This window comes from Pseudomassariella vexata (assembly GCF_002105095.1).
Source record: "Pseudomassariella vexata strain CBS 129021 chromosome Unknown BCR38scaffold_4, whole genome shotgun sequence".
Classification (NCBI taxonomy): domain Eukaryota; kingdom Fungi; phylum Ascomycota; class Sordariomycetes; order Amphisphaeriales; family Pseudomassariaceae; genus Pseudomassariella; species Pseudomassariella vexata.
Window position 1 is genome coordinate 1,036,551 of NW_024467959.1, and position 26,181 is coordinate 1,062,731.

The 26,181-nt window shown below is 49.9% G+C and overlaps 7 protein-coding genes across 7 annotated transcripts; 3 read left to right on the top strand and 4 right to left on the bottom strand.

Annotated features, from left to right (window-relative positions):
* Positions 1 to 523: 523 nt before the first annotated feature.
* On the bottom strand, positions 524 to 1,868 carry BCR38DRAFT_426502 (uncharacterized protein). The gene has a single exon (XM_040859773.1). It carries the CDS (start codon positions 1,718 to 1,720, stop codon positions 677 to 679), a length of 1,044 nt encoding a protein of 347 aa, XP_040717880.1. The 5' UTR covers positions 1,721 to 1,868; the 3' UTR covers positions 524 to 676.
* Positions 1,869 to 2,369: 501 nt separating this feature from the next.
* BCR38DRAFT_426503 (homoserine O-acetyltransferase) lies at positions 2,370 to 4,405 on the top strand. Its single transcript, XM_040859774.1, has one exon. It carries the CDS (start codon positions 2,602 to 2,604, stop codon positions 4,168 to 4,170), a length of 1,569 nt encoding a protein of 522 aa, XP_040717881.1. The 5' UTR covers positions 2,370 to 2,601; the 3' UTR covers positions 4,171 to 4,405.
* A 1,745-nt stretch (positions 4,406 to 6,150) lies between these two features.
* On the bottom strand, positions 6,151 to 7,891 carry BCR38DRAFT_426504 (uncharacterized protein). Its single transcript, XM_040859775.1, has one exon. The coding sequence runs from the start codon at positions 7,394 to 7,396 to the stop codon at positions 6,341 to 6,343; it is 1,056 nt and encodes a 351-aa protein (XP_040717882.1). The 5' UTR covers positions 7,397 to 7,891; the 3' UTR covers positions 6,151 to 6,340.
* Positions 7,892 to 8,647: 756 nt separating this feature from the next.
* On the bottom strand, positions 8,648 to 10,523 carry BCR38DRAFT_472708 (uncharacterized protein). Its single transcript, XM_040862923.1, has 5 exons — positions 10,011 to 10,523; positions 9,717 to 9,864; positions 9,569 to 9,667; positions 9,065 to 9,517; positions 8,648 to 9,002 (listed from the first exon to the last, which is right to left on the bottom strand). The coding sequence occupies exons 1-5, from the start codon at positions 10,024 to 10,026 to the stop codon at positions 8,972 to 8,974; spliced, it is 747 nt and encodes a 248-aa protein (XP_040717883.1). The 5' UTR covers positions 10,027 to 10,523; the 3' UTR covers positions 8,648 to 8,971.
* A 137-nt stretch (positions 10,524 to 10,660) lies between these two features.
* BCR38DRAFT_153630 (uncharacterized protein) lies at positions 10,661 to 18,855 on the bottom strand. The gene is made up of 12 exons (XM_040853733.1): positions 18,069 to 18,855; positions 17,381 to 18,018; positions 17,056 to 17,330; positions 16,605 to 17,009; positions 16,384 to 16,548; positions 16,237 to 16,333; positions 15,697 to 16,173; positions 15,397 to 15,642; positions 14,118 to 15,347; positions 13,590 to 14,064; positions 13,056 to 13,539; positions 10,661 to 13,001 (listed from the first exon to the last, which is right to left on the bottom strand). The coding sequence occupies exons 1-12, from the start codon at positions 18,679 to 18,681 to the stop codon at positions 10,766 to 10,768; spliced, it is 7,341 nt and encodes a 2,446-aa protein (XP_040717884.1). The 5' UTR covers positions 18,682 to 18,855; the 3' UTR covers positions 10,661 to 10,765.
* Positions 18,856 to 19,097: 242 nt separating this feature from the next.
* Positions 19,098 to 19,501, top strand: BCR38DRAFT_407254 (cytochrome c oxidase assembly protein COX16-domain-containing protein; the record flags this gene model as incomplete). The annotated part of the gene is made up of 2 exons (XM_040858147.1): positions 19,098 to 19,364; positions 19,421 to 19,501. The coding sequence occupies 2 exons, from the start codon at positions 19,098 to 19,100 to the stop codon at positions 19,499 to 19,501; spliced, it is 348 nt and encodes a 115-aa protein (XP_040717885.1).
* A 2,702-nt stretch (positions 19,502 to 22,203) lies between these two features.
* Positions 22,204 to 22,818, top strand: BCR38DRAFT_407255 (uncharacterized protein; the record flags this gene model as incomplete). The annotated part of the gene is made up of 1 exon (XM_040858148.1): positions 22,204 to 22,818. The coding sequence occupies one exon, from the start codon at positions 22,204 to 22,206 to the stop codon at positions 22,816 to 22,818; it is 615 nt and encodes a 204-aa protein (XP_040717886.1).
* Positions 22,819 to 26,181: the final 3,363 nt, after the last annotated feature.

The following is a 26,181-nucleotide window of genomic DNA, read 5'->3' on the forward strand; positions in this document are numbered from 1 at the left end:
AAGGATGCAAGTCATGCACTCTGAACATATTATCAACCTATTATATTATGAGGACAAAGCACAGTGGAGCTCTGTGCCGAGACATGGCCGAGCGGTCGAATACTCATCGGAGATGTATCTACTCAAAGGGAGTTCGACGCTCAGAGTTAGCTCGGCAGATAGAAGCCTTGCAAACACATCACTTCTTGGAATTGGACTCCGTCGGACCCTGATCGTAGTCACCTTCCCTGGTACACACCTGCACTTATATCTTACATATACATGAAGCACACAAAGAACACGAAAAAGTTTCCCTCTCGGAGGCTATTAGGACAAATTCCCCACGATGCACGCGGCTAACAGTTGGTCCTTGCGAGACACGACTTGTAGATTCTGTAACGGGCTTCTCGAAGTAGGTTTAGTGTGTATGCATTCCGCTTATTATTTGCGGCACGAAATATAGATCACAATTGGTGGCTTGACCGACGTCAGATATGATAGCAATCCGCATGCTGCTTACTTGGCATTGGTCACGTATCTACGGGAGATCTAGGACATTAAAAGGTAACTCTGAACCCGTACGCGTACCAAGGCGGTCATGAATAATATATCAAAATCGTATACTTCCTTATTTAATATCTCATAATGCTAGTACCAAGTTCGCCTGGACGCCACGACGCTATATTTTGTCTTTGATTTATATAGCCCAGTACGTCTTGACTTCAACCTTCTCGATGTGATTGCACCATCCACTAAATCGAGCATGGCCCCAGATTGTGACAATGTCTCCCAACTTTAGGCTTCTTACAAACTTGCCATCGCCAGTCCCACTGCCGCGACCGACTTGCACCAATTCTTCAGGGGAAAGATCGTCATCGAACCGCCACTCCACATGGTGATGTTGGACATCGTGCGTGGCAACTTTGTTGCACTGAATCTTGTGGTCTGCTGTTGGATGAAGTTCGTGATGATATCTTGTGATAGGACCCGAATCCTCATCCCCGGCATTGCCATTTGCGTTGTTCATGGGCACAGTGACTTGGCTGTCTTTGATGATTCTTGGCCATACTGGACGAATGGAACAGGTAGGAAGGTCGACGCCTTTTTCCGAGCTTTGTTGACAGTCGAGACAGTCGCCGGCGCATTCAGCATTGGCGTCAAACCGCTCGATGCCAGCTTCGAACCAGGTCCAGGAACCATGGAAGGTCCCATGATCAGCCTTTATACCTCCCCAGCCTTGATCGTGACTCACGATGTTGAATTCGATCTTGCGACACGGATGCTCCAGGGTTGGTTTAGGATCATCAGCGAAATGTCGTAGTGTGTCAATGCTCCACTCCGCTCGAAGCTCTTTAGGCATGGCCTGGTTCCTCCACTTCTCATGGTCTGAAGATGACCAGCCAGTAAGCCCGAGTGGCATTGTGCGCAGCAAGAATTTGTTCTCATCATTTCTTCTACCTTGTAGGGCCAGGCGTCTTTGCGGTAGGTTCGTGTAATCGGCTGTCGTCGCCGTGCAGACCCAATACTCGGCGACGTCGAGAATGATGTCGGCCAGTTCGATAGGCAGATTGCCTGCCTTCATCAGAATCTGCTTTGCTTGATAGACATCGTCAGGTCTCGTCTCAAAAGAATCGGTGTAAGGATCATATGGGGTCTCTTTGTCCCCGGCAGCACGGGGAGTAAGTGGCATGCGTCTGTTGGGGATCATGTTGCCTCCAGCACGGTTGATGATGAGTGGCATGTATGATGTTGGTTGAGGCTTAGGTCTGAAATAGTAAGAGACTCCGAAGAGGATAAGGAGGAATCCAATTGTGAAGTGGAAGATTGTTGGGAAGGTGAATGCGGGCGCAGCTGCCTAGACCTAGACGAATCACAGTGGTTGCACAAGGTCGTTCCGTGGATGGCGAAGCTGCTGACGAGTGGCGACATGGTGACATCATCCCCACATGTACACACTCGGCTTCAGGAGGGGTCTAACAGTGCGCGAGATGGAAACGGAAGGTGGGGTTCCCCAGATTTTTTCGGATCAATCGCGAATCCTGCTATTTTCAGAGAATGAATTGAGTGCGGAATACGATTTCGTGTCCACTCCAAAATTGTTGTAACGATGTACGGCAGTTATTTGAGTAATAATAGGAGAAAGTGTTACAGAGGTCGCTTTGATAATGCCAAAGTACCAAATATACCCCAGGAGTCCACTTGTACCATCAATACACATTCGCAAGTCGATCTGTTGTTACCAGGAAGTTCATCTTGGCAGAAGGAAGAACTAATATATGGGAACCTATGGCTGTAGCCTGAGTTCCACGATCGGGTTCCATGATTAAGAAGACCATGGAACTTCCAAAACGTACGGATGAACATATAGTAGGAAAACATTCTCGAATACCATTCAGACACGGATCCCCAAAGCGGCTAGTTTGGCTCAAAAGCTATGCCGTTTAAGATTATCAGCCACGTAAATTAAGATCATTCCCTGACTTTTTGTCTCTCCGATCGGAATGGAAGCTACGAAGCTGACAAACCAGCAAGGTTGGACTGCAAGATATGATGATTCATAAGTCCCGTACAAGCTCGCAATCTTTCAATTCCCATTTCAAAGACGACTTCTAGTTCATCAGCATGACAACACAAAAACTCGGTGCTGCGGCACTCCGCCGAGTCTCTATGTCCATTCACCAAAAAATCGCAGAATCGAATACCCTTCAATTTACGAAACGTCCTTCCTCGTCAACGATATCACGATGCCCGCAGCATGGCGCACGACAGTTGCATTCTCAACTCGCAAGGCGCAATGGCACAAGCCAGGGAGAAGCATCGAACCCAGCAATGGCATTCCCGTGTCTCGACGCCATAGAAACGAGATCCGCGACGTTGGAAGCGAGGTCCTTGTTAACGGGCCCGGAACCGGCCTATACCACAGGCGCGACCGAAGTCTTCCGCTGCAAAGATCCTTTGCTGCTTGACTGGGGCGGTGTCTTGCCCGAATTCGATGTGGCATACGAAACGTGGGGAAAGATGAACGCCGACAAAACGAACGTTATTCTACTTCACACAGGTCTTTCTGCTTCATCGCATGCGCATTCATCCGAGAGTAACCCTCAGCCAGGCTGGTGGGAGAAATTTATAGGGCCGGGCGGCTGTTTGGACACGGAAAAATACTTCGTCATTTGCACAAACGTGATAGGGGGGTGTTTTGGATCAACCGGTCCGAGCAGCGTCGACCCGGCGGATGGCCAGAGATATGCCACGCGCTTCCCCATTCTGACGATGGAGGATATGGTTAGAGCCCAGTTCCGGCTACTCGACAACCTTGGAGTTGAAAAGCTGTATGCGAGCGTGGGATCGAGCATGGGAGGCATGCAGTCCTTGGCGGCTGGTCTGTTATTTCCCCCACGAGTCGGTCGAATAGTCTCCATCAGCGGCTGCGCGCGGAGTCACCCCTACAGCATTGCCATGCGACACACGCAACGCCAAGTCCTGATGATGGACCCGAACTGGAATAGAGGATTCTACTATGGCAGGGTTCCCCCGCATGCTGGTATGAAGCTTGCGCGAGAGATTGCGACAGTCACGTACCGATCAGGACCCGAGTGGGAGCAGAGGTTCGGTCGGAGGAGGGCAGATGCTGCGAAACCGCCGGCCTTGTGTCCTGACTTCTTGATTGAAACATACTTGGACCACGCTGGAGAAAAATTCTGCCTCACATACGACCCGAATAGCTTGCTTTACGTCAGCAAAGCAATGGATTTGTTTGATCTCGGTCGTGACACTCAGCAAGCGACTGCATTGAGGCGGGCGGAGCGGATAAAGCTCATTGAGTCTGGAACTCAACCAACCCCGAGCGATCCTTCATGCAGTTTGACCCTCCCAAATTCGCCGTATGCAGAGCAGCCAGACTCCGAGATTGATGGCACCAATGTCGCTATCAAAGTGGCAACGCAACCCCCTGATGATCTGATTGCCGGTCTTTCGCCTCTGAGGGATATCCCGACTTTGGTGATGGGAGTCGCCAGCGATATCCTCTTCCCTGCGTGGCAACAAAGGGAGGTTGCCGAAGCCCTGCGACTTGCGGGCAACAGAAACGTTGCACATGTTGAGTTGAGCGAGGAGCAGAGCATGTTTGGCCATGATACATTCCTACTTGACCTCAAGAACGTCGGTGGCAATGTGCAGAACTTCCTTGGCTAGGCTAGATTTGGGTCATCAGCCCCAGGACTTGTATATGCTTTAGGCATATGCCTGGAGTTGTAGAGCTTAGTCCCTGGTCAGAGTAGCACATCATGTACATGGTACTGTATAAGTATTACAGCCGAACCATGACGAAAAAAGCGAGTGAGTCTTACCATTGCATGAAGTATATAGATGATTGAATATACATGATAAGATAAACGTATTTATGTCCAATCTACCGGTACCAAGCCGAACCATGCCTGTCTTTCTTATGCACACTAACGTTTAGGTCTCGATATGTCTTTGTTCATCGCAGGTTCTCATTATCGTGAAGACACCTCATGATAATGATTAGTGCAACGAATTGGCCGACTTTGAATGCCATTGGCTTATGCTTAGCGTTGTAGTACTTCGCTTACGAATCGATGGATGATTACTCTTGGCCAGAAAGAGGAGGATAAAACATGTTCATCACTGTATAACGAATTTCCGTCTGTTCCTGGTCCACCTCAGCTCTCTTACTTTTTTATATTCTATGTTTGAGACCAAGCTCTACACAGATTCGAGACCCACATGATATAGTAGGCAACTTCATACATTTGTGTATCTTTCCTGGTTGTGTATCTCTATTCAGAACACTAGCCATAACTATACAAGAAACGTTAGCACTATGAACCACCTTGTTTCCAGCCACAGCAGAAAACAGGACGACCGTATGTCAGACATACTTTTTTCATCGCATGCTTGCACCGAAGCGAACTATCCCAATTCCATTTTATTTTTGGTCACCAACAGATTATGGCCGGCGTTATTCGCTTTTTCGTGTTGGGCCGCCACATTGAAAATGAGTTGGTTTATATGGCCGCCTAGAGCCAACATCACGAGTCCAACAATGGATGGCGTCTCAATTTCGCAGGCATAGGCTCACTTAAAGATACTTGAAGTCCTCGTGAGTACTATTCAATTCTGCCCCATTGTCCTGGTCGTATCAACCTCGGCTTTAGGAAGGCGACCAATGATATAGTGCAGGCAAAGTTAGGCATGCAATGACGAGGCAACAAGAACTTGATTTCCAGCGTGACTACTAGAAGGGTATCTCAAGCTACTTGCCCACTCTGGTTCGAAGAATGTGGGTTTACGAGCTGAAATCATTATAGTTGAGCCATGCATTATGAATTGCATCTGTAGGATGGCGAAATCAAATCGTCAAGAGGTACTGCTAATTGCAAACTCGCTACCAACTCTCGAGCAAAGAGCCCGACGGTGTTGATCCTTGATTCACCGGACAACTCCCACATCTCATGATCACATGATATAAAATTACGCAAAAGAGATAACCAAGTTATGCTGGCGTTTCTTGTGTCAAATATATAAGGGCATCAAAGGCCATCTTGAGCTCGACTCATTGCATAGTTTTCGACGTTGTTCCCCATCCAAGTCTGCTTATTTCGATTTTAGTCTTGATATTATAAATTGGTTATCCAACATGCTGTCTACAATCATGGAACTCGAGCTAATGGACATGAGCCCGGAAGATGCCACGCTTTACCAGCCTCACGAACTGGTTTGGCAGATCAAGCAAGAGATAAAAGAATTCCTTCTGTGTGACAGCATAAAAGCGACTGCAATTAGGTGAGAAGATTGGCAATGTTACTGGAGATATGCTGGTTTCAAATACTAGCTATTGTATACTCCAACCTCTGAAAAGCGCGATCTACAGCGGGAGCGGGAACGCCCAAGCTATCCAGATACCGAGTCGTTGAGGTACAAAGTCACCTCCTGTGGCATCAAAAGCGTCCGCAGAGACGTCAACAAAGAGGGTATCCACAGTCACATTGTTCTGTACCGCGCGCATTAGAGGCGGTCTCCTCCCCCTAGCCCGCCTGTCGTGTGCGAGCGAAACTCGGCTCGCAGATATTGTCGAAGGGTCAGACCCGGACTGTGCAATAGCAGGCGCTTCCAAATTCAAGGAAGTTTTGCAGTATGTAAAGAATGGTACCAGCTTTGATGCTTGTTTGGGGATCCTAGAGACGTTGGATATAGCACGATATTCCAAACCAGAATCAGATATATTTCTCTGCATTCTGGGCATCACATATTGATGATGAGTCTTGTCTGGGCGTGCGATTTTATATTTATCAGAGGCCGCCAGGGTACGGCAAGATCACGAGAAGAATACACCTTCAAATCATTCTCCGTATGCTTCCGCACACTTCCGCACACCTGTCGGCCGTGTGATGACCATATCCGCATCTGAGTTGTCGCCCCTGACGCCCCTTATCAGCACCGATTGCGCCTCACCATCAGTACGAACCTCCCTCACGACCGCGCCAAAATTCCTAGCGAGTGTAGTTTCCAACTCCCTTTCAAGCTGCTCTGTGATCCTGGAGCTTTCGTCGGCCGCCCTCCGCTTCCGCTTGACAAAGTGCACCAACCTGTTTAAGATGCCGAACTCGCACTTCAGCTTGACGCTGTATACGAACGACTTATAACTCGTCTGGATCAGGTAGAGGTCAAAGTACTCGAGCACGATGATCGTGATGTCAAGGGCGATGACAAAGAAGTTAACGGCGATGAGGTGAAGAATGATAGCCTTGACCTCGGACTCGGACGCCGAAGACACCGGCTCCTTGTCGCCGCTGCCGAAGTGGTGGGAGCTCAGAAATCCGAACGACTTCCACAGGTAAATGCTGGATATAACGGTCTCCTGGATGAAGAAGACAGTGACCTCGATCCTCTTGTAGATCCTGTAGGGCACGAGAAAGGGACCCGGGTTATGCGAGTTGGACGCGACCACGAGGATGGGGATGTGCATGGTGATGGCGTTGAAGACAATTATGCCTAGGACGAAGCGCAGTATTCGGGAATCAATGTAGAGGAGGTGCAGCCTCGAGTAAAGAACCAGCGATTGTCCGGTGACCATGGGGGTCCATCCACAGACGGTCAAGAGGGCAGGGACGAAGTGACTTTGGGTCAGCTCGAAGTCGTTAACGACGAAGCCGATGGTACCCCAAAAGTGGCGGCGCAGATGCTCCAGAAGTAGAGCCCGGTGCGCTTGGTGTCGAGATGGTGCCACATTGGCACCATCTCGACACCATTTCACAACGCGACGGCCAGGAGACAGGCGACGGTGATCGGCTGGGCGCGGGAGGCCTGGTCCATGTCGATGGTGGTGCCGATGCCGCCGTCGAGGAAGTTGAGCCGTTCCATAAGGTTGCCGGCTGCCGAGTTGCAGCTCCTCCATCCTGAGCTGAGCCCCATGTTGTTAGTTCTGGAGAGAGACAGAGAGAAAGCCTTGAGGCTCCAGTATCTAAACACCGCTCTGCGAAAGGATTAGGAAAGCGGCCTGTTGCCCTTCTACAGGCCGTCCCGTCTGGTAGGAGCTGTGGATCAGCAGTCGAGAGTCAACGGGGACATTTTGTCAAGCGGGTTTTACATCGGCAGATCGGATGTCGTCCTGATGCCAAAGCTCATCTAGACTGTCGGCTATGTCTCCTTGGAGAAATCAGGAAAATTCACATGAATTCCTCTTGTTTCAGGGCTAATCCTGGCAGATAGCTGAGTCGTGCCTCAACCGACCTGCCGCATAGCTCCCACCCCAGTGCGGGGAGGCCATCCAAATGGTGATGGACCAACCCTAGAACCCTCGTTTGGTCTCTAAATCTTGTCAATGCTGCAGGGCTAATCAACACTATATTTTACCACCTATCTACCACCTCGGTAAATATGATAGTTCTGGTTCTAACCTGCAAGTCTCCGCAATTACAGAGTGAAGAATGCGGCATTGCGGGCGTCGATTGTCCCAACCATGCATGTCTCGTACGATCAGCTGACTCGGAGCGCCTCTACCCTCAGAGGATCTATGTTCACGACAGAGAGTCACAAACACATCGCGAACGGGCCAGGAATCGACACCCGCTTGGATCATTTACCCACGATAGTTCACGTAGTCGAAACAGAGAGCCCGCATAGGCAGTTCCGACGCTGCCCGCGCTTCGGAAGATTACCTGTCTCGGTCCAAATGGGTATTTTGAGGAGGATACACCTGTGTGTTGTTTCAAGCTACCAAAATTTTACAATCTTCTGCATACCTGGTGATGCTGTCTATCTAGATTGTCGTCTTTGGTTGTCCCATCGCAACACACAGCCGGAAGTGAGTGTGAGAGGACTTGTCAAGCCGCGACCAAGAGATACGCAGAATGAATGTCGTCTGCTTCCTACTACCCAGTGATTCTGTAGCCTTTCGTTCGGTCATTCTGGGTGAAGCGTTCAGTTCACTACCATGCGTTGGGCACGATACGGACCCACTGCTCAGTGGCCAGGACAACGGGGACGCCGTACAAGTTGACACGCTTCTGGCATATAGGAAGCACCATGGTCAACAACAAACGATGCGGGAAAACTTGTTCTATGCTCAGTCAGCATCGACCAGTCTCCTCGCAGAGGAGGTCAGCAATCGGGTTGTCAACAGGGCCAAGCTTCATGATCTGATTCAACACAAAGTACGGCAGGAGTTAAATTCGTCATTTGTTTACCACACCTGCGCAGAGCAAACTTTTTGTCCTAACAAATCACTAATATTACATAACCATATTCCCTAGAGAAATTCAAGGTATCGTGAAAAGAAAAGGCGCCACATATTATCCTTGTTCGTGTGGCTTGTTACACGGCAAGTCAGGGGTCTGCAGATACCCTCGAACGCCATACCTGCAAACGAGCAACCAACGGCAAAACCCACTTTTGTTACAGTCGTCATGTCGGCCTTGTCGGCCAGGCATGTTCGTCTCCAGCAGACCAGGTGGGTCGGCGAATAGAGTATTCAGTCCTCGTCGTCCTCGTCTTCCTCTTGACTGCATCCAAAGTTAGCATTGGGTCAACCGCACGCTGGTGATGCTTGAGTGACAGTACGTACGCCTTCTTCGGGCGACCTCGCTTGGGCTTGGAAGCGCCGTTGGACTTGCGAACAGCCTTCTTCTTGGAAGCGGGAGCAGGCTCTTCCTCTTCGTCCTCCTCGGCCTTGACTGCGGACCGCTTGCCCCTCTTACCCTTGGCAGCAGGAGCCGGCGCGTCACCATCGGCCTTCACGACAGCTTTCTTAGCCCTCTTGGCCTTGGGCTGAACCTCTTCCGACTCATCCTCATCCTCATCCTCAACCTGCTTGCGGCCACGCTTGGCGCCTTTCTTGGGGCTAGCTTTATCAGCACCTCCCTCTTCATCTTCATCGCCCGCTTTAGCTTTCTTAGCTCGGCCGCGGATGGCAGTCTGACCTGGCTTGTTGAAGTCGGGATCCCCGTTGAAGTCCTCGGGGTCAATATGACCTTGAGCGATGACCCGTCGGATCTTCTCCTGGACATCGGGATGGTCGCTAGCGAAACGAATTAGCAAGACCTGCACGCACAAGACGCAATTTACTTACTCAAGCTCGTCATATCCATCAATGCGGTCCCATTCATAGCCATCGCCCCTTTTAATGTTACTCTGCAGGTTGGCAATGGACTTGCCCGACACGCAGCCCCTGGAAAGTATTTAGTTGCAACTGTTGTTGTTAAGAGGAATAGTCTTACCAGTGTCGCCATTTGAAGCTGCTGTGGCCATCACTACCGCCCGGTAGAGTGACGTAGACGCCGAAGCGAATCTCACCTTTCGTGAGCTTCTTGCCTTCCTTCTTGCACACCGCATCTTGACAAGCAGCGCGGTTGTTGGGTGAGATCTCTGAAATGTGTGTCAGTAAGATGAAAGGAGGCGAGTGACAGGTAAGAGCCAAGGCTTTCTCTACTTGATGCGACAATATCGTGAACCACGGTCGCTCCTCGCAACACAAAGACACAGGAACACAGGACCAATTAGGGGAAACAGACCAATTCTGTAAGACATGATGTCTTTGCTCAGCTGAGTTTCAGATGTTGCGTGTCGAGCTGTGATGAATGCGATACAGAGTCACGGAAGTACGTGACTGCTGGGGGTGGTCGGATGTAAGATGGGGTTCCCGTCCAACCCCGCGGGTGTTTGGCAGGAGAACAATTTGCCCAGACCTGACTTGACAGCGCGACACGTCTGAGTTTAATTGGTGTGAATGCCCAATACGCCTGGGTGTGACACTCAGTCTAAACTAATTGTGAGAAACAAAGGGATGTGAGGTTGGAAGCGTGCGATTGGGACTGAAATGGGAATGCCAGACCAGACCAGACGCGTCAAGACCAGGCTTCCAGACGGGGATTATTTAGTTAGGTCACGACGTCAATCAGACCCGCCGCGCCTGCCACTTCCCGCTGCCGCAAATGTCCCAACAGTGCTTTTCTCATTTAACCGAAATCAAGGAAAATGTTCAAGAAAAATCCGAAACACTTGGGTTGAATGCCAACAGCTGATTTTGTTCATTTTTCCTTTTCTGATAGCGAGCTAGCATGGTCTCGTTTGCGATGTTGCTACATACATCCTTCCCTTCCCCCACCGGCTCTGGAGCTCTGACCTCCAGTTATTTCGTTTCGGAAGCATCATTTGACGTCAAGCTACGTAAGTCCTAGAGTAATTGCATTTGATGTGTCTGACTTCGAATGAATGTAATGCAATCCGTGCTGCAACAAGCTACTATGGTACACTCAACGGCTTACACTTACAGGAAAGGACACCACCCAATATACATGGCCGTCAGATTCCTTGGATTCACAGCCTGTTTGATGAGCTCCTCGACCTGTCCTTCTACGCCGAGAGGGATGCTCTCCTCTGGCAGCAACCCCCGCACCTTCCTCTTGATGCTTTCCACTACGCTGTGCGGGTTCAACTTGACCAATTCGTTCTTGCGTTGCTTCTTGTCCCGTTGCAGATCCAGCGTGGGGTCGTAGATGAATGCCTCAAGAATCGTCATCAGCGTTTCCTCTTGCTGTCTGAGGATGCTAAGAGTAAGTTCGGAGCACTGCCGGAAAGGGCCTTCATAGCCGTAGATGCCCATGGCTGCCACCATGTTGTGTGTCAAGCGGAACGGCACCTTTTCAGGTTGTGCAAATGTCAGTCCCTTGTCGAAGAGACAATTGAAATCAACGTGGAAGACCCCGCCATTGCCTTCCTCGAGCAGCACGTTCTCTCCATGGCGGTCACCCAGGCCTAAGATGGTGCCCACCATAGACATAACGGCGCAAGAGCGCGTGTACTTCAGTCGAGCAGCGAACCATGCTGATGGGTTGGGGAATTGAGAGATAAACCAGTGCGGGAGAACGGCGGGAAACATGCCGAGTATACCCTCCGTGAAGATTTTGATATTCTTGTCTCCAACCATTGCGTCCTTCATCATCTGGGCGAGATGGCCATAATTAGGAACAATCGCGCGCGATCGGTAGATGACGAGAAGAATGTCCCGGAGAGTCTTTAGTCCGTCGACCCATTCAATGATGCCACACTCCTCGTTGAGTGGTGTTACTGCGTATGTTTTGATGTAAAGTTGTCGCCTGCTGGATTCGGCGTCCCGCTTGAGGGATCGGTTGATCATGCTGTTGAATTCCATGAGACGCTGGTCTGTCCTCAAGTCGTCCTTGGGCTTGATGAGTAAGCCATAATTATTTCCGTCAGAACCGCGAGCTGTGAGTTTCCTGGGCTTGGCCAGCGAGCCAAGTACCATGACTTCGTCGAGGAAAGAGTCGATGGTGATGACGTCCCGCGAAAATGCCTTGTGCTTCCTGACGTTGTCTGTAAGAGTCGGCAGCGTCGCCGTGAGACAAGTCTCGATAGGCACCACCAAAGGGCATGGTGTACATTTGTGGTTGAAATTGAGATCTCTCGTGATGCTAGCCATCGTCGTTCGGTTGCTCTGGAAGTCCCCGTTGTTGCAGGCTAGCAGCAGCTGGTCTGCCAACTTTTCACCCATTCGCAGTAAAGCCTTCAGCTCGTAAGAGCTGCCTTCTACCTTCCTTGCCGTACTCCGCAATTTCAAAAGAATCTGCTGTCCCCGCGCCCGACGGTCCGATGTGGACTGCCTCGATGTCATGATGGCAAACAAGCTCCATAGAGCTTGTTTAGGGTGGGCCTCCACAACCTTCAAGATGATTCTCTCGAGCAGCATGAATACGTCGGCGTTGGGATGGGCAATGCGGGCCACAATTTGGGGGAGCGCAGTGTAGAAGATGTAGGCCGGCATGCGGTACACGTACTTATTCAAAGACGTGTGGACCTCTTTTAGTTGCACGCCTCGGCGGAGGTAGAGCTCCTTAGACAACGATATCTTGCCCTCTGGCGCCTTGTCAAGCTGAGCTCCCAGCTCCAACCAAAGTGTCAATACCCTTGGCAGCGTCTGGTAGAGGTACTTTGTGCCATAGTTAAGAGATCGCATGTAGTTTTCGATGACGAGTTTCGCTATCTCGCCGGTGAGATAATGCTCGCTCTGATCGTCAGGCTTCAGCGTCTTTTCGGACTCGAGCACTTTCTTGTAATGTCTACCCAGGTAGTAGTGTCCTTTCTCCCAAGTTCCATACGCCTTGGGGACGTTCTGGTACTGCTTTCGTAGTGCACTGGCGTGGGTCTGACCAGCACTATCAAGCCATTTTGCAAGAAGCAGGTGCGCTCGGGCCGTCAGCATGTTCTGTTGCGACTCCGCCGTCTTTTCCGATGAATCTCCTTCTGTGGCAAAGCTACGGCCCAAGAAGGTTTCGCTGGCAATGGCACCTTGAAGGGTCTGGATGGCCTTTCTATTGTGGCCATCTTTCCAGAGTAGTCTCGCGTTTTCAATGGTAGCAGAATCATCCCCTAGTTGGGAAGCATGCAGTATAGCATTGAAAGATTGATGCGTAGAATTTGCCTTTCGAGCAAGTCTAGCGCTTGCCAGCCAAAGAGACGAAATGTCCAGGTTATTAAACCGAGGTCTGGTCGAATTAGCGAACTCGGTTCATGTTTTCACATCCAATCGGGAAACTTACCGCATCAGTTCCATGGCAGCACGCCTTATACCCAGCACGTACTGCTTGTCGTTGACGTATGATCCAAGGACTTCCAATCGACGATTAAGTGTCTTGAGCGTCTCCTGTGGGTGTTGGCCCGAATCGCCATTGATACCAGCAATAAGTTCAAGGTCGGTCAGTACGTGGCATTGGAGCATGGGTTCATGGCATGTATGGAGAGACGAAGTAGCCGAAAATGTCATTGATGAAGCGACCCTTCCCCGAAGCGTTTTCATGTCCTCAAAAAATGCCTGAGTGTAGCCCTTCTGGAGATGAAGTAGGGCCTGCGCAATGCAAACATTGAAGTTCTCCGCGCGGTCGCCCTGATATTTCGAGATGAACTTCTGCATGGTCTGCCATCTATTTGTGGCCCACGATGCTTCCACGGCATATGGAACTATCCGATTGATTGTCGTGACAGCCGTGTGCTTTTCGATGCCTTCCACGTAATTAAGCAGAACATCTATCATGGTTAGCATAGTAGTGGTTTCAGAATATGCCGAGTACACATACCATGTTGTCCAGATTCTTTGAGACAAGTAAGCAGATCAATCTGCACATCTACGTTATCTGGATCCTCGGCATGCTTGACCTCATACCAAGTCTGAGCAGCAGCCCATCGTCCAGCTTTGCGATGACTGAGAATTTGCTGGTTGATGTCCAGGACGTGAAGGTGGGCCGAAATACCCTCCAGCCCGTCGGGTTCGTCGATCTGCGTGTAGATGTCTTGAAGTCTCTGGAGAAGACGGTCCCTCTCGTCGCTGTTCCCCCTTTTCTCTTCCACTTGGCGGATATGTTGTTCTAGGTGGAATAAAGCACGAGAAAAGGCCTTGCAATCTACCGCACGCTGCGAAATGAGCTCAGCTGGTATCACATCCAGAATGTTCTGTACCCTTTTCATGGCCTTAACGTCTCTTGGGGTTTGGCTTTGCATAGCCCGCTTTGACTGTAGCCAGCGCATGGCGTAATCCAGGACGCGAAACACAGCCTACGAAACATGATAAGTCAGTGGTTCATTACATGGTCTGACCAACTTTTTACCTCATAGAAAAGCTTCTTTTCGTCGCGCTCTGCGTATGCTGCACCTGCAGAAACTTCATGGCGCAGAACGCTGAGGAGCTCATGGATCACTTTTTCGCGCACATCCTCGGTGCTCTCCTCGCCAATAATGACGTGCAGTACAACGTAGGGGAAGAGAAACTCAGCCGTAGAAATGTCCTTAACCCGAATGACACGACAAAGAGGTTCGAAGACTAGTTGCGCAAACGCATTCTGTGGGCGTCGAAGCAAATCTAGGGTTAGGGCGCGTATCCAGTTACTGTATGATTTCCCCGCCCGAAACACGGGATACTCTACCTGTTGGTGCGTCATCGGAACAAGCACGTAGCTGGAACTCAGGAATGGAGTGAGCACTTCTCTGGCAGTTTCAGAAAGTGCCAAAAACTTGCGATAGATGACGTCGGCCTGCCGTGTGCCAGCCATTTTAATGGCAGCAGCAATATCGCACCTTTCCAGAAGCTCCTGCATAGCATAAGATAGAAAGCCCTGGAGCCTGGTATCTGTCGCCGACAGGAAACATTTGACTAGCACGTTCTCTAGAACGTGTAGAACAAAATCCGTAGTCTCACCAGAATCCTCAAAGTTGCTCAGAACGACGATATGTTTCTCGGCACGAACTGTTTCTATACGGTTAGAGTCCAGGCAACCCAGGAGGCCGATGCTTTGTGTACAGAGCCGACTGATCTCACTCTGCTCAGCAGCATAGCGGGAGGAGCAGTCGAGAAGAGCACGTGCCAAGGTAGAGACAACTGTATCCGGCTGCTCGCTCACAGCTGAAGCTTGCAAGTATCCCTGTTGTCTTTCCAGGTAGGAAGTTAGTTCTTGGAGTGCCTGCAGCACAACTCCGGAGTTTTCATGGGATATCCTTTCGGAGAGTAGGAAGAAGGCTGTCCGATTGTCGACAGGCTCTCGTAGTTGGCTCAGTTTGCTCTCCACTTCGGCCAAGCCGTTTATGTGGCTGAATGATGGGAGTTTACTGATGAATGCTTCTAGCAGTGGCCTCTCCTTTCCAAGCAAGAATTCCAACAGTTCTCGAGAGCGTTGCTGGGTTGTAGCATCGAAACAAGCCCAGTAATGGTTAATAATGAAGAAGGTTGTCTCGATCAAGACATCCACATCTTCTTCCAGATAACGAATCATGGCAGCCCAGCATGAGAAGGCAGACGTGCGAAGTCCGTCTTGTGACAAGGCGGCGAGGAGACAAGCAGAGATCTCATCTGACGTCAGCGTGTTTCCGGAACAGTGTGTCACAGTAGCATACCTGAGGTCTTGCGATGCGGATATAGGCCTTCCCTATTCGTATCATTTCTTCCATTGCCTTGATACATCGATTTTGTTCTTGAATGGGAGAGCGCAGATTTGACGTGTCGTTGATGACATCAGTCAAACGAGCCATTAGCCCCAGCGCATAGTGCTGGAGGAAACGACCCGTGGCCGTTTTCTTTTGTTTGTGGTCCCCATTGGCGGATTGAATCATGCTAGCCATGAGACCGAGTGCCGCCCGGATCTGGGAAAATAGTCAGATTTCGCTGTTTTGAGCAAGGGAAGCGGCAAGACTCACGTGCGGCTTGCGACCCTCGTCTGCGTCGCCAGCTGTCTTCAAGAGTTCCAGAGTCGTCATCAAAGGCTCCATCTGAAGTAAGTCGACCAGTTTGAAGTCTTCGAAATGGGGAGATATATGTCTCAGAACACCCATTGCGAAATCATGAATGTCTGCGGCATCTTGAACAAGCAAGAGGGCCAGAATTGAACCGAGATTGTCATTATCGAGGCAGGGTTGCCACGGTTCTGTCTCTTTGCGGACTTCCGCAATCTTCTGTATGACATCTTGCTTCTTGGTGAGTACAAGCCATGGTAGAGCATAGCCATGCGTTGAAAGGAGTAGATCTGAGACGGTAATTTCAAGCAGATCTGCCAGGGATCGCGCAGTTTTCGGCTTTGAAGTCAGATCCTTGACGGCAGAGAATGCCAAATTCCTCCAAAAAGGCTCAAACAATAGGCGTGGGGTTGTTTGTCTAGCCCGGGCCAGGCTTAAGATCTGAAATCCCCTCGAAAGGTCAGTACAGGTTGCATTGCTGAAAGGACTGTTGGATCGACATGCCTCGTTGAAAGCCGCAGCAGGCACAATGATATTGTCATGGCCCAAGTACTCAACAAGTTTGACCAAAACAAGGTTGAGTTGATCATCAGGAACGACGCTGTGTCGCTTGTCAGACGAGGACTTGTTGCAGCGTTCGATGATACCTACCGACCGACTTGAGACCATGCCATGATGCATGCCTCGGTGCCGTGGGATAGGCCTTGCTCAGAAATTGATCGAAGAGCGCTAAGTGCAAGTGTACGGTTTCGCATGAGCACTTCGGGGTCGGTGCTAAGATGAGTTGACCCGTCGAGAAAAACGGATAAAGTACGCCTAGAAGTGTTGAAAGTCAGCACAGATTTTAGTCACGCTGTATGATCCAATCATACCCAGCAGCTATTCGTAGCTCTCTGACAGAGCTCTGAAGTGATTTGATACACCACTGGGCGGCAGTAGACACTTCCAAATCGAGGAACACAGGATCATGGGAATGCGCTGCGAGACGCTGCAACCCAATCATTGCCGTGACGCGAGGTCGTCGCGACTCAACGAAGCTTGGCATGCTTAGCAAAGAAGGGAAAATGCCAAGCACTGCCGTCTTCGCAGCAGCATCAAAGCAACTTGGTATTTGCCTGTTGACATCCTTGACTTGGCAATAAGTACAATTCAGCCGTGAGGCGCTGCTGTCGCTGTATGGCTCCAGAAGAAGTGTGTCGTCGGCGGCGCAACCGACATAGCCTAGAAGATCAATCGCCGAACATTGGTCTAGATCACCGAGTTGTGGAAAGACGTTTCTAGATTGGTGAGAAAATGACCTCACGTCAGGAGAAGTAAACGTACTTGAATAACTCGTCCAAATCCCTGAGGTCGCCCTTGTACTCCGAACCTAGAACTCGGTACAGCAGTCCCAGAATCTGAGGCAAGGTTTGTGATTCGACAGATATCTTCCTACGTTTTACTTGGGGTTCAACTAGGCCGTTGATACTCGATTTAAGACTCATGGCCCTGACCTGACGGCATAACCGCTGATCCGCAAATCGTTCAGGCTCAATAACAACGCTCGGGGACGGTGGGCCCGGCCCAGTCAAAGATTGTTGCAGTAGCTCGAAACAAGTCTACACACTGCAATTAGTATTGGCTGACTCTATTGGCATAACCAACATACCCGCAAATCGCTGCCGGCTGGCATAGCTAGTTTTTCAAGCGACGGAATTAACTGCAGGGTAACGAATATTGAGACGGGTTTGTGCTTGACGCATGCTTCAGTCACCTTCACCAAGGCCAAGCAGATAAGTTGGCTCGGCGGTTCACCGTCGTTTTCACTCGTGACAAGTTGGTCCCATTGATCCGCAAAGTCAGCACAGAATAAGACCAATAATGAGCAGGCTTTTCCGTGTAGTGAAACATCGGTATCGGATGATCCCCCGAGTGCTGTGAGAAGTCGCAGTATGTTCTGCATTAAGAGTGGCAAGCAGCTGGCGCAGGCACCTTGCCATCGCTTTTGGCATCCATGGAAGGCGAAGTAGGTATCCAGCAGCCACGGCACATACTCTTGAGAAGAGGAGGTCATGAGATTGCTAGGGTCTTTCAAAGCCAACAGAGATGTCAGTATCGACAACAGATTTGAAGCGTGGCGAAGAGCGTGAGAGACTGTCGACAATCGATAGGTACATTGCTGTTGCGGAAACTGCACGTTCAGACCAGTCAGGGATTCCAGGGAGGCATCTGGCGGCAAGCGAAGTCGAAGGCCAATGTCCTTACTTGGTACGGGACATTTCAACTCGTTCAAGTGGTGATGTATAGCTTGAGGCGATTTAGTAAAGCTCAACAAAGGCTAGTGCTGAATGACTTACCATCGAAATTCCTCTTGAAATAGGAGAGGTATTGTGGGAGGAGTGACCACAAGGAACCTGTCTGGCAGAGGATTTGGTAGATATCATGCAGAAACTCCTCGATTGCCTTTGTCAAGGCAAGGCATTCTCGGTGGCCAAGCATTTTGAGAACTTTTGGCAGAATCCATAGCCAAAGGGGTTCGCTGCCTCGAAAAATGAAGGATATGCCATCTGCAGGAAGGAGTAGGACATCGGGTGTCTCTTTGATGGTCACTTTGAGGAAACTGATGGCTCTCAGGGCATCTGCACGCAACTGGGCCCGATCGGCAAATGGATCGTCCCACTTAAGGCCTTCCAAGACGACTCGAGCGTAGACGTAAATGAGCATGTGGTTGTGTTCTATTCGCTCTTCCCGCGACTTGAGAAGTTCAGGTTGATTCTTTACCTTTTCAATGATAGCGAAGAACTTCTTCAACTCTGCCGTCTCATCAGGGCGCGACGATCTTGTAGATGCCGAGATGTTTTCGACCAGCTGCGCAGCCAGCGTCGATGGCGGTGGGCCATTGTGCAAGGACCCGTTGTTGAAGCTCTCGCGAGCATGAGGACCTGTTCTTCCATGGGAAGTCGGAGCCATGGTATGCCTCGAAGTCTGTCGTCATTCCCGTTCGCGAAGCTCGATAATGGCCTTGAGCCACGGTTCTTGGAGGTCGACACGCGTTTGCTCTGACACGAAAGCACGTGCCTGCACGGGCCATCCCTCTTCCCGAGGCAGCCTTGCTAAGGCAGGTTTTTACTACGGTGAGTACATCAAAACATTGGAAGTTGCTCAGGTCAGTTTGGTTGCGTCACTAAAACATCGAGCTAGAACTTCTAAAGTCCCGAGGATAGCGCACCACTTTAACGTCATAGGGTGACTTGGGCTCTGTACTCAATTATGGCTCAATTTTATTGACACATCACTTGATCAATACCATTCAGTCAAGGTCACCACTGTGTAAAATACAAACCACTAAGTACAAGCGAGACTAGTACCAAACCACGAGCGACACGATGGCCGTATTTCCCAACAAAAAGTTCCGCGGCTCGGCCGACGCAGGCACATTCGCGGCGAAGTATCGCGGGCTCATGGCCAAACACCCCTTTCTGCTGTTCGGCCTACCCTTCATGTCCATTATCGTGGCCGGTTCCTTTGTCCTGACGCCAGCGACCGCCGTACGATACGAAAAGCATGACCGGAGGGTACGGCAAATGACCCGCGACGAGGAGCTAGGCGTTGGCAAAGCAGGTCGTAAGATCAATATTAAAGATGAATACTATGTTAGTCCCGTTCCGCATTGAGGGTGCATTGTAATGGTACTGATATGGCAAAACAGAGGCTCGCTGCGAAGGATCTCGATGACTGGGAGCAAAAGCGTGTCAAGCGATTACCAGGAGAGCATGATGGAGTCCTATAGATAATTGGCGCCAACCACAGAGAGCCATTGAAATAATCGGTCGAAGCGCTAAATTTGTCGGCGTATGCCTCGCGGTATGGCCGTCACTTGGCCGGCGCATGCCACACATATTGGCATCTTCACTCGGGCCGGCGCTGACGTAGCGGTCATGGGCATACAACAACAAGTCCACAAGTTCTTGGAAGAACTCTCGTAACTTATAATATGATACCATCGACAATGAATACACTTTTGACAATAAATGAAGAGCAAAGACCGGCCGATTCACACAAGCTACGCCTCGCAGTTTCAGACTACCCAGCTCGCCATGCCCGGGGCCGCTATTGCATATTAGGGAAACGAAACGACGTTTGGCGGAGGAAGGGTGTGGGGGCTTCGGGAAGCTCTGCACAAGGTTCAGGCACTGAATTAAGGTTAAGCCTTGTTTTATTCGAACGTCTGCAAGACAATAGAGACCGCGGTACTGGTCGGAGTTACTCGCTGCCATAGGAACGAGCTACCTTGACTTTAGAAGCTGCAGAAAGCTGCAAGGAGGAAACAAAGCAATGCATTTCCGTGGAAGGATGAACAATAATCATTGCTCATTGTTTGCCGCTGACAGATTCTCTCAACCTACATGACCGGCATGAACACCGGATATTTACTCGGCCACATCAGGATTTCTGGAGGAATGAGACATGTTTCCTCGTACTGTGGAACTAGACTTTTCTGCATGAAGTCAAAATGACTAAGTAATTGGGATCATCCGCAGTAAGTTATTGTCGAGCATGAATCGCTGACTCACGTCATCTGGTGGTTCAGAGGTTGCACACGGATCCAAGATATCATTAGTTGATGCCTAGTGCTGCGTACATCTTAGCCTGCAGTCCGTTGACTGTACTCTCGAAAATGTATGGGCAGAAGCCTTTGTTTCGTCGAAACGCTCTGTCCCGATATTCTGTATCTACTGTTTGGATAGTACAGAGCCGTTGGAAAGCACGGAGAACCGCTGCTTTCGTCCCCCTGATGAAGTGGTACAAGCAGGGTTGGCCTCGGTCACCTGCCACGATATCAAGTCTACCTGACACAGCATCATAAGGACGATGCATCCAGCGGGCTATCGCCCCCGAAGGTTTCCGGCGCCTTCGATGGCTGCCTCTAGAAAAACCTTGCCAGACAACGCGTGTGGCGGGAGACGATGCCATGAGGACGAAGCAATCGCCCACGCCGCCAAGGACCATTAAGGTCGTCAGGTCGTCAGAAATGCATCCACTATCGACTAACTTGCCGAGCCAAGTGGGCTTTGGTCGCCATAAGCAGCTGCAATCAAATACTGATGTACCCACCACCGGAGCTGCTGTCGGTTACCAAAGCGTCACCAGAGGTCGGCGAAATTATCGCCGATAAGCTGATAGGCCTGTCTTCCAGGGGTAATGCATCCAACCAATGCCGACAGATGGATTCGGATTCCAGCGACTTGGGCGAGGCTGGGGTCATTCTCGGCTGTGGCTCAACCAGACAACCCACCCACCCCGATGGATGATTTCATCGAGTAGAGTCGCAGCCCTCGCTTCGATCCGCACTCTGCATTGCATGTGAACCACAGACGTCCAGGGGCGTGAGACGGCTTCGCTAGTTTAATCTATAGAAGAAGGTAATTAGTGGGTGAATTGTTCTGACCGTCTCAAGGCGGCCAGATGGAAAGCTTCGACGAACAAGAAGATTTTCGATCTCTTGGTTGCAGATGGCGGTAGGAAAATTGTTTCAAAAGACATTAGCAGTCTTGTGCAACTTCTACGAACTGACTTGATCTTCAACCCCGCCATGTCATCATCGTGATCTGAATCTGCAGATCATCCACGCGAAGCACGCCTTCCTTGTCGTTAGACCTAAAAAGTGAGCTGCTCACAATGACAATCCCGGCCAAAAAGCTCCAGAGCAACAGGGCAGCAGGATTGGCGTATTGCTGGACACGCAATATCGCGGGGACGCGTCTTGAAGGTCATGATCACACACCCTCTTGTCGCCTGCCATCTCCGCTCACTCCGGCAAGTCTTGATTTTAGATTCGCATCACTCATCATCCCATCTTTTTAATCCCACCTTCACAACACCACGCCCCGAGGATGTGGATGGATGTGAATGGAAGGAAAGGAAAGCGGGTGCCATAGCGCCCAACTTGTGGTACGAGTACTATTTGGCTCCATCCCACTTGGGGCCAGCCCACCATCAGCAACGTTCGGCCGACTTAGTTGAGACACGCGGACCTAAGACTGACAGACCTGTGACTGTACCGCATTTGACCTTCCCTCGGCAGACAAGTGCACGCCTAGGCCAAATCTGACGCATGCATTCGTGAAGAAACGATCGAAGCCCAAGCTAGTGAATCGTTCGTATCTGACCTAGGTAGACCAGGACGCAATAAGCTTTTGGCCTCTGCAGGTGAGAAGCAATCCTGCAAGGCACCATTTCTTCTCCTCATTTGACTCACTGTAGATCTTCAGGGACGCAAAGGGTGGGTTGCTGTGGTTATTAATCCAGCATGGTCTGCCTGCCAACTTTCCAGGATTAATGGCATTTGTTTCTTCAGCAATCGGAAACCCTGTCCAAGTCTCTTTTTTATATAGTGGGCTCATCCTGTTACTATTACACTCACACAAACCCTGTCAGTCTCACTCGCAAACACTCGCATACGTTTTACCATTGCACACTGCAACCACCAAGATGCCTCATAATACACTCTTTCACAAGAAATCCAAAAGCAGTATGCGACAAAGGCAAACCCATGCTGATGAGCACACCTTCAGCCACTCACGGACAACAAGCAACTCGAGCAATTCGAGCAACACTTCTCATATTTCATCGGGGTCCTACACGAAGCCGAATTGCTACGATCCGCTCTCACTCCACCCGCCCATGGCCCTCAACACCTCTCCATGCATCATCCCCGAAGACGACGAAGCTGTATATGGAGATGAAAAGGAACAGCAAGATCCTTTTAAGCAGAGCCGCACCTCAAACCATGACACTCAAAACCCCGCCCCGTCATCACCTATAAAGAGCCGGCGGAATACACACGTCTACGGGCTCAAGCTACAATGGCCACTTCAGGACTGGCAGGAGATTCCACCGGGGCTGGCCGAGATGAGTGAAGCAGACGTCAACGCACAAGCCAGTCCGCGCTCGCCAACAAGCCAGAGGAGACCACCGAAGGAACATATAAGTGACATCGAGATGTTTGTCAAGCGCGGGGAGTGGAAGCGTAAGGGCATTGTCTTCCACCTCGACGCAGATGCACAAGAGGAACAGGTGCAATCCTTTGAACTTGAACTTCCATGAGAAAGCTTCCAGGTGAAGCTTTCATGTAGCATCAACAACACAACCTCATTACTATCACCACTACGACACACGAAATCATGATTTTACGGTTTTCTTCGTGTACGGGTACTGGGGAAGGTCACAACCGGTCATGAATGAGGTTTAGCATAGGAAGGAGTATATCGGGACAAGGGATACCACAGCGTCTTTGCTTTACAACTTCACTTCGGGCCTGGCAAAACAACATCAGGCAAACAAACAATTCTCGAACCCGCTTTCTGCTGTTCTATAGACCCTACGGTGTCCATTGTGCATTCCTCGCTGGTGACGAATTCAAAGCCTGCTTAACCCCAAACCTGGCGCCTAATACAGGGTTCTACCCTTCCCTCGGAGGGAGCGGCATGCTCCACTTTGTACACCCTCCAGTGACGTATTTTAGACGTCAACCCACCGACGCGAATTGACGGACTGGGAAATACAGCGCCAAAAACAGACATCGAACCATAATAATTGGAACGAGTATTTCCAAAAATGCAACTATATCCACCCTCTCGAGCTGATAAACATCCAAAAACCACAAGCTGAATACTGAAAAATACCCTCTGATGATGTAATGCATTCTGCCCAAGTCCCCTAATGACCGTGCCCTTACCAAGATCTGGAATGATTACTCCGTATCTCTCCACGAGTCAAGCCCTGGACCCTGCAGGAACCCTTCAAACTTTACCCGCCTTAATTCCGTGCACATCGCAATATAAGACACAGTCTAAACGGCCAAGCCACTCGCGTTAATGGCAACCTTCAAGGGATCAGCAGTGCCCAATACTACGTGCAACATCATGGGTACTGGAATTATTTTTGTCGGTCTGACGCCTGGAGGCGTATCTGGTTATGTGCCATGAGATCATTCATGTCCTCCATGCTTATCAAATTTGACGATGTAGCCTGACGTGGAAGTTAGGTACTACGTTCAGACGTCAAAATCTCGAATGGATGAGAAAGATGCAGTCACGAAAGCTGCCTTCGTCTGAAGATCTACACAACCTTGTTTTTTATAGAGCATATGGGACGAGCGTCTGTGTCATCATTCCTCCTCATTACCGTTGAACCGTGTCTCACCTTTTTGACTCTTTTTTTTTTGACTCCTTTTCTCGACCTGTCGCGACTGGTCGGATATGTCAGCGCTGGTGCAGTGACAACGATTTGATACCGATAAGACCCTCAGCTGGAGTTTCTGGCATAATAGGTTGATTCACGCAGTGCCTGTTCGCTAACAATACCGGATGTATCACACGCATGTGTCTTATCCCAAGAGATCGATCTCGCTTCGTAACTTTCGTCAATTTACTGCGAGGATCCTGGCATTGCAGACTGCCATCAAGATCCTCTCGATATCTTCTGAAATATCCGATTGGGTTGTTTATTAGCTTCACCATCCTAGTGCTTGTGCTATCTACCTATATCACCTGTTGGGTTAATGTTCCTCAATTTTATATCTGCACTATCGAAACCTAAGCGTCAACGACTCAAGTCTATATGAACATAGCAGATCTACTTTGTAGGTTTAGCAGGATTCTGAGGGATTCAACCCTCAGATGATGACTCTGTACAGATCCTGTATTGGTTACGATGCTCGATGCGCAGTGTGATGTGTGTATTGACTGCTCGGAGTGCTATGTAAGAAGTTACATCTAAGGTAGGTAGGCAGGTGCCGACCTTTTTATCTACACAAGCGATTTCACTGCCTCAGGCACCACCTCAGGCACCACCTCAGGCACACATATGGCGCTCAATCCCACAGATTCGCCTGTAATATAGTAATGTTATTGTATACTGCAGATTGCTTGGTGAATTAAGTACATTACTCGATTCTTCAATACGAAAATTTATTGTACCCGACCATGGGTGGCCAGCTTCGGTGTTGGACTTTTGGTAAAGCAGTCTACGTCAGGAAATACCGTCGCCCAGGCCTCGTACTTCATAGACATCTAATGTTAAAACTTTAGCAGGCCAGTCGCATTATCACACATCGGTTGGCCCCGGGTCAAGTAACCCTATCACCTTGCCGCCCTCGCATGCTCAGAAATATTATGAGAGCCCGAATTGCCTAGCGAGTGGTAACCGATGGCCATCGGACCTCCTGTTTGTCACCGACAACGATGCACATTACTTCCTGACCAGCAGTTACTCAACTATGTGGGCTTAACGAGTATGGACGATTTGTCAGCTCGTGTGCCTCATCAAGACAACGAGCTTCGAGCTCGAAATATTCGTTGCAAATATCAAAGTCTATTTGATTGCAGATTACATAGAGGTAGCTTGTCGCAAATTAAATAGCCCTCAATTTTTGTCCCTGCAGCTTCGGCCGGGAAAATGATATTGTAAAGCGGTATGCCTGACGTCCGAGAATTCACCTGGGAAATCTCGTCGATTATGGTATGTTGCTGCCTCCAGGCCCACGATAGAGGTGATCTACCTAAGTTGTCGATAGAGTCCACGCCGGCACATACACTGAGGAGGTGCTTGGTTAGCTTATAGTGACCAAGTAGTGCTGCTAGAATTAATGGCGTATGGCCAAATTTGTCCCAGAGTTCTAGCTCTGCACCTTTATTGAGTAGCAGCCTGGCGACGAGTAATTGTCGTAGTATTCTTGTCTAAAAAGTTGAATCTCTTAGGTCGTATATGTCCTGAATACCGGCGCCCTTCTCTACTAGCAGCCTAACAAGCCTTTCGTTACCCTGTCTTGCGGTTATCCCAAAGGTGTGTCTTATACATCCAGATAGAGTCATCCGGACGTAGTTCCGTGGGAAGGTGGGCATCAATCATGATAAATTCGAAAAGACAAAGAGAAGCAACTGAGGCTTGTTCCCCCGCCCCCCGTCCCAAAAAACGAGATTTAATCCTCCGATGCCAAGATGGTCAACATTGCTCTCTCCAGCCCAAAGTATGATGCTAGATGAATTGCTTTCTCAGTCCTTGACAACTTCCGGCCGGCTGAACTTGTCATTCTTGGAGTTCATTATGAGCCTTAAAAATTAGCTTGCTGCTTCAACGTGAAGCTCAGTATCCAGAAATCTTTTCATATCCGAGGGCGAAGTGGTGGCTTCGCGAGCGTGATCTCTCGTGTTCCACTGCGTACTGATAGAATGGGTACGATACCGGTCAATCATTCAGCTCGGCATCCATTCGCAGATGACCACCTCCAGACGCGTAGAAGAGAGATAAGCAAGGCACGTCTTCGTGATGTCATCTTCAGCAGTCGGAAATCATCGACACCACTCCCGCTCGAAATATTCCTGAGTTCTATAGTGGATGAGCTGGATGATGCCACTGTTTTCATCAATAATCACTAGTGTGGCGCACACCGAGACCATGTCCTCCACT